Genomic DNA, 7,808 nt, shown 5'->3' on the forward strand with positions numbered 1-7,808 from the left:
GAGAATAATTCACATATTGAGATGTAATCCGCAACTGTTTAGATAAAATAGTTAAAGATCTGCTGACATAAAATTGTTCCCTCATTTCAGTAAGTACGTCTGAAACATTTTGCCATGAAAAAAACAAACAACATACTGAAATCCCAACAGATGGCGATGATCTTCATGACAAATTATAAAGTAATTACAAAAGCAATGTGCCTTTTCACAATATCACATTTTATTGCACGCTAGCCAACTTGATGTCAACATGATGAATCTTGTACAATACTTTACATTAGGCACTGGTACATAAATTATTTCTGTAAAAATGTGAAGTTCGGGACAATATATTCATAACAAAACCTGCCCAAAAATATGTCTACAGATAAATCAATCTAGTAACACATATAACTGGTAGAAATTTGAAATGAATGGAAAATGCAAGAAGCTCATTGCCCCATGCAGCTCACATTTGACACAAATAAGGTGCAAATCACAAGTTTATTGAACATTATTTCATCACATTGCCACGCTTTTTCATATATGCTGTACAATGCATCAAATAAATACTGTACATTTTAACATTTGTTTAATATAAACAACTTCCTCGTACAATTTGCACATTATACAGGTATGAGGTAAAACAAGATTTAATATCACACATTCAAGAATAAAACATTCCAATAAACAATGTAAAGTCTCAAAGCCTGAAAACATTGCTATGAAGAATGAAAAACACTGTTTCAACACACCACTGCTTCAGTCAGTCCAAACTGACATTTATTACTGCTAAATACTGAATGGTTTGTATTTAAAAAGATTTCAGTTTTTGCAATTCAACTCTTGTGAATGTTTTGAACCCATTTAATCCCACATTAACATTTGTGACTAGCATTTGCTTTTGAGATTGTGGGATCTAAAAAGGTTTTATTTTTGTGTCTGTATTTTACAAAAAGTTTTCAACAATATGTGAAGGTCTTGATTTAATATGATAATTTTTAAACAGCTGGTTTAAACAGTCACATGATCAGAGCTGTTTAATTTCAGTTTGCCCCTCTGCATATATGATAAATATAATATTTAATGAGTCTATTATTAATGCATTTAAAAAAAAAAAAGTCTTATTTGAATTTTATCAATAGACGTAAACATGCCCAAACATATCATTTTGAACAACTAATTGTTACATTAATTAAAACAGAAATGTATGCATGTAGCCTCGAATTACCTTTTTCGGCACAATTGTTGAATACTTAAAATGTTAAATGCTTCATTGTAACTTGTTTGGTTTTACTAACAGCAATCTGACTGTAGTTACTCATCGGTTACAATAGTGTCAGGCCAAAAAAATAAACAAAAAAAAAACTTTTAATTTTCAGTTTAGCAGTTTGCTTCAAAGCCTTCTCCAAATATATAGGCTATGCTAATTTAACTGGGAAAACTAGATTTAAATGGGTTCATTTTGGTTGTTTGTTTCGACATTGCAAAATTTCGGTTGTGTTATCTATTTTACACGACAGTTAGCAGTGCCGATCAAAGACTTCTGGGGGCCCTACGCAAAACTGTGTCTTGGGGGGGTCTCGAATCGCGCTCACGGAAAGCGCCTGAGAAACAGTGTCTCTTCCGCTGCTCGGTACGCTTCAACTCGTTTTTTTTGTATTGAGCAAGACTGTACGACATTCACATTACATGATTTGACTGATTTTTAAGTAGAAAGGGCGACAGCACACCACATTAAAAGAAATGTTCATTCATGTTTTCATAACTGCTGGCCAAATTCAAAAATGAAACTAAAATTAAATCATCTTTGAGAGCAAGGAGGCCACTGGTGTTTCGGGGGCCCTACGCAGCTTGCGTATTTTGCGTATAGGGAGGATCGGCTCTAACAATTAGTTCCGGTCCTTGAATTTGATTGGCTGAGCTGCTTTCCAAAAGTACTGAATTCATAACGGCACTTGGACTTTTCACTGTTTGTATCACTCCGCTTATTCGTGTTCATGGAGGAGCAGGTCGAAGTGGAAGCGGAGCGAGTGCGCGTGTTTTTTTCTTGATCCACGATTGCTCGGAGCGGGGAGTAAAACCCGGAGTGGAGCTAGAGCGGAGTGATTACAGAACGCGTTGGGTGGGGGAGGGGAAATATATGTCGCTCTGCTCCACCCGTATATTTAGTTTGTGCGTTGCTTGGCGATAGTAAAAAATAAGCTTTGATTTTTTTGTTCTGGTACTATTTTCGTTGACGAAAAAGAAATGTAGGACTGGTCATTTTTTCTTTGAAACGTAGATGTCATATTAATTGTTTATCGAACAAGCAATATCACGCGTTCAGCGTGGTCGTAATTACCTGATATGAATACTCCTGCTCGTGTAATATTGATTAAATAGTCACGGTTGTACTTTTACAGCTGAGACTCTGAATGGGATATCCTGCCGTTCCTCTCCAGACTGCAGTCGCTGCTGTCCGCGCCGTTACAGTCCGACCACGTTCCAAGCATGCTCTGCTCCACTGAGTTCCCAAAGCCCCCGGTGCAGCGCGACAGATCGCACGAGCTCACGTGCAGCCTGCGGTCCGCCTGCCTAGGATAACACAACAGCCTCTTGAAGGCTTTCCTGAAGTCGGGACTCCGACAGTATATGATGGGGTTGAAGGCGGAGTTCACGTACCCCAGCCAGTTCAAAAACACGAAGAGCTCCTTATCCACCATTTGTGCGCAAAACACCCGCACCACGTTAACGATGAAGAACGGCAGCCAGCAGAGAGTGAACGTTCCCATGATTATTCCCAACGTTTTCAGAGCCTTCTGCTCTTTTAAAGCCAGGATCTTGGTGGTTCGTTTTCGGTTAGGTTTGCAATTAGTACCATGATTGTTGTAGAACCTTCCCTCACATTTGTTGATTTTGTTCACCTGTTGTTTGGCTTCTCTATACACTCTGGCATATACGAATATCATGACTATTAAAGGGATGTAAAACGATATAATAGAGGAGGAGATGGCATATGCGCGGTTGGTGATGAAGTCACAGCACTCGGGATTGTCATAGCACGCTGTCTCCTCGCTGTCCCGGGACCAGTGCATTAGGATGGGTGGAAATGACACCAGAGCTGATATAGCCCACACCCCACAAACCACCACCTTGGCTCGTGCTTTTGTTAAAAGACTTTGATAGCGAAACGGAGATATGATGGCGATATACCTGTCTATTGCAATTACGCACAGGGTCTCGATGCTCGCCGTGACGCAAAGTACATCAACAGATATCCAGAATTCACAGAAGAACGATCCATACATCCAGGCTCCTCTAACCTCCAAGGCTGCACCAAATGGCACTACCAGTAACCCCATGATGAGGTCTGCGCACGCCAGAGACACGATGAAAACATTGGTGAGCGTCTGGAGCCTCTGATTCCGGGCTATGGCGACTATAACCAGTATATTTCCCACTACAATGATGAATACTATCAGACCCATGACGATTCCCATGCCCACAAGCCACTGTTCTGATAAGTTAAGATCCACCGTGGCGCGTATAGAGTCATTGCTGTAGTTTACGGACGGTAAACCGTCTCCCATGGTGTGGAGAAATTAAGCGCGTTCATTCAGAACTTCAAGTCCTGTGTAGAGCGCTTCCATCCGCGCTCTGCTCTCCAGCCCAGCGCCCACACGCGCTCACTGAAAGGACGAGCAGAGCGACAAATACAACAGTGATGTCACAGGGGTGCACAGCCAATGGTGCTGCATTTCTAAATTGTAAGTCTTAACTATCTGATAAACACAAAGCGCTGCGCAAAAACTCCTTGGTCCTACCCAAGTGAGGACATTGCGCTGCGCTTTTACGCATGGTAATTATAGAACTGGTAGCAAACCGCACATGTTACAGAGGGGTCCAAAAGTTTGAGAGCACGTGTTTTTCACCTTTGAACTGGGAAATAAATGGAAAGTTTAAGGATTTTAAAAGTGTAAGTATGTCAGTAATGCCATAAAATTAACATAAACACCTCAATGTACATAACTAAAAGTGATATTAAAGTTTTAAATACAATCTAAAGAAAGGTCTGTGCAAATAATTTTGTGAATGCCCCTTTTGAGAATAGGACTATACTTTTTATTAAGAATAATAAAACAATGTTTCACTAATATTTTACAGTAATATTTTACATATAATTCTGTACTGTGTAATTTATACATTTTACGTCTAAAAATATTTTTACAGTGCTTCACAGAAAAATGTAGGCAATTAAAAATAACAATTTTGGTAACACTTTACTTTAAGCCTTTATGTATAATGCATTATAAAAGTAGTTTTAATGAATTAATTATGCCTTATAATGCATTGTACAATCTCATGAATAATTGTAACAACAGTTAATACATTATAACACTTATCAAGTCATTGCTACACTATGCATTTTAAATTCGGTTATAATTATTTACAAGATAAAATGTAGTACAATGCACATTATCCTCCAGCTTCACAGACGAGGCTTAAGGCTAGTCCCAGACTAAAATGCATGTTTGAGCTGTCTCAACTGAAAATATCTTGCTCTGACATATCTTAAAATATGTCAGTGCCATTGTTCTGTCTCGAGATGCACACCTGTAACGTTTTCTTCTAAGGCATTTTTATAAAAGCTGCTTAAATACCTTAATTTAACTAAGGCCTAGTCCTGGCTTAAGCTAAGCCCTGTCTGTGAAACCGGACCTATGAATAATTACAATGCATTATACCCTTAATAACCCTTTACAATGCATTATAGCCTACATGAAGGCTTTAAGTAAAGTGTTAACACAATTGTAATATATATTGTAACACAATTGGTATATATGGTAAGTTGGCTTACAGTTAAACAATATATATATATATATATATATATATATATATATATATATAGTTGAACAATTAGTAGGTTGTATGTTAACCAAAACAAATAATTGTATTACTCTGTGCTCAACATATCTATAAGTCTTGTCTTAAATGCAATATAAAACACATTAACAATGACCAATTAGACTGCAAGCAAAACTCTAAACTTCCTTCCACAGTTTCTCAAGGCAAAGTCTTTGTACTTGTGTATTTCAGAAGGATAATAGCCTACTAGTCTAAATTATATGCTAGGTGGTAAATTATAAATATATGCTAGGTGGTCGATTATAAAAACATAAATCTAATTATTTTTGCTTTTTTCAATTGAAGGGGGTCTGAATACTTTCCGTACCCACTGTATGTATCTCATTCTGGTAGCTTATGAAGTGGCTTATGCCATCCAAAATATTACATTTACCCAGTCATGTGCTACAATGCTTTGAGGTTATAGAACAACAACAATCATTTGCTGAATCATTTGATCCTCTTATCTCTGTGTGAATGGATTTTTAACCATAAAATTATATTTTAATACTTCAGCAGAATTATATAAATTGCATACTTTTATCTACTTTCATGCTTTTTACATTAGAACCATACTTGTGCTGTTATGTGCTACACATGAAACATTTATATTTCACAAAATCCCTTTATAGTGGAAAAAGGTTCTTTAGGAAGGGAATCCGGCGTAAAACGTGCCAAATCGGTTTTGCGGATCACTCCGCTGTGGCGACCCCTGGTAAAAGGGAGCAAGCCGAAGGAAGAGAGAGAGTGGAAAAAGGTTCTTTAGATATTAATAATGCTCTTCAAACTATACAAAATGGTTCTTTGGGGAACCAACAATTGTTCTATGGCATCACTGCGAGATCCCCCTTTGAAATATTTATTTTTAAGAGTGTAAATTCATGTAAACGTCAGTGCAGACTTCACCAACATCTGGAAAATAATATGCAACAACACTGCCTGACAGCACAAAGCAATTACAGGGCCCCTGGACAGATACGGTGCATGTTTGCAAACTTCACAATGCTCGATTCAGTTGTTCTATAAACGTGCCCCGGCACTTTCCTGGACAAATCACCACCAGCCAAGCTATAAAAAGAGCCAACAGTGGGCCACTTGCTTTCCTTATGAAAACGAATCAGCCCAGGCAAGAGGTGCTTTTCTAGCAGTAGGAAGCTGTTACTGTAGATAAGGTCATAATTGCCCCTCCTTATAGCTGGGACACAGACAGGCACATTAGACTAATGCTGCCGCTACAGTAGGGCTGGGCGGTATATCGTTACCGCGGAATAAAGTGTCTATCATTAGAGATTTTGCTATATCGTGTATTCTGCGGTATGCAAATATATCTGCGTAACATAGTACTACTAAAAAGTTATATACACCTTGGAGTGACAAGGAAACATGCATGAATGAGAAAATAAAGAGTGGGATGCACTTGATAGTTATTAAGTGCAATAAGCAGTGAAAAAGAACTCAATGCGGTTCACGCGCTGACTGACACACACACTGAGAAAGTGCCTCTCTCAGACAGCATGTGATCGCCAATTTGGGACTTGCATGATGTCTAATAAAATTAATAAGCGCAATAAGCAGTGAAAAAGAACTCAATCCACTGCTCGCGCTGACTGACACGCAGCCGAAGCGTGCGCACTGAAAGCCCCTCTCTCAGACAGCATGTGATTCAAAAACAGATCTCTTTCGTGCTTGAATGGTCAAATAAGCACACAATTATGTCAAAATGCCCGTCGTGTGGAGTATTCGCGACATAACAGTCGGTTATGTGTTAAATAAACGTAAATAGTCGGGTGAAAACCGGATGTGTATCAGTTTGGATCGTGCAGTTGGTCTTAAAGGGACAGCAGTCTAATTTACCTGCTGCTGTCTGTCATTATTAATGTTAATCATTCACTGCACTTTACTGAATCACTTTTGGAACTTTAATAAGAATCAGTTCATGTTTGATTGATACAGTGAAGACTATGCTGTGTTTTATTTATACACTTCATTCAATTTCTATAAAATGTCTTACTACATGTTAAATAAACCTACTGTAGCTGAATAAATTAAAAGTTTATTTTATATTTATATGTGCTATTGTGTTTGTAATTTGCTTCTTTTTCTTATTTTTAATAACAAAAAAAAAAATAGCCATATCGAGATATATATCGTTATCGTGAAATAAAATTTCTCATACCGTGAAATAAGATTTTGGTTGCCCACCTCTACGCTACAGAATTTCTCTCTCGTTCTCTTTTACATTCCAGCGTTGTAGAACAGCACTCTGACCTTTCCTTGATTTATTCTTTAAAAAAACCCAACCGGTATTAGAAGTCCCAAAAATAAAGGGATATTTGATATTGAATGCGCCTACATGTAGTAACGTAGGGTCGGTACCTACACACTTTCAACCCTTTTTGTCATTGTTTGATCCATCAGATAAAGTCCTGGGACTCTTGTGAACGGAATGATCTCACTATTTCTAAGCGAGCGAAAGGAAGTCTACTCATGTTGCATGGCTACATGTGCTGGTGCAGGATGCAGGGCTGATAGTTTCTATAAGGAGAGTTATGCAATCTATGTAGCATAAAAAAAGTCCCATTCAGGTACCAATGCAAACTGTGACATGCACACATTGGAGTGCTTGGAATTGTGGGTAATGCAGTTTAATGATGATTGAAATTAGAAAGGAAGAGATTAAGTCATATGAAAAGTCATGAGGCCCATGAAAAAAAGCAATGTGGCTTCATTATCCTAAAAAACTGGTGTTCCCAAATGTTTTCATGCTGGTATAATCCCCCCAAAAACTCTTTAGAGAAAAAATATGAGGAAAAAAACTTTTGTTTTCTTGGTTAAACTTAATAGGTCTCCAGTTGTTAACATTAGTTAACATAAGCAATGAAAAATACTTCTAAAGGAATTAATAATCTTAATTAATGTACATTCCAGCATTTACTAATACA

The 7,808-nt window shown here is 37.8% G+C and overlaps 1 protein-coding gene across 1 annotated transcript; it reads right to left on the reverse strand.

Moving 5' to 3' along the window:
* Nucleotides 1-1,874: 1,874 nt before the first annotated feature.
* Nucleotides 1,875-3,624, reverse strand: adrb1 (adrenoceptor beta 1). Its single transcript, XM_016488168.1, has one exon. The coding sequence runs from the start codon at nucleotides 3,549-3,551 to the stop codon at nucleotides 2,379-2,381; it is 1,173 nt and encodes a 390-aa protein (XP_016343654.1). The 5' UTR covers nucleotides 3,552-3,624; the 3' UTR covers nucleotides 1,875-2,378.
* Nucleotides 3,625-7,808: the final 4,184 nt, after the last annotated feature.

The sequence above is a fragment of the Sinocyclocheilus anshuiensis genome, unplaced genomic scaffold, assembly GCF_001515605.1.
Source record: "Sinocyclocheilus anshuiensis isolate Anshui unplaced genomic scaffold, SAMN03320099.WGS_v1.1 scaffold1541, whole genome shotgun sequence".
NCBI classification, from domain to species: Eukaryota; Metazoa; Chordata; class Actinopteri; order Cypriniformes; family Cyprinidae; genus Sinocyclocheilus; species Sinocyclocheilus anshuiensis.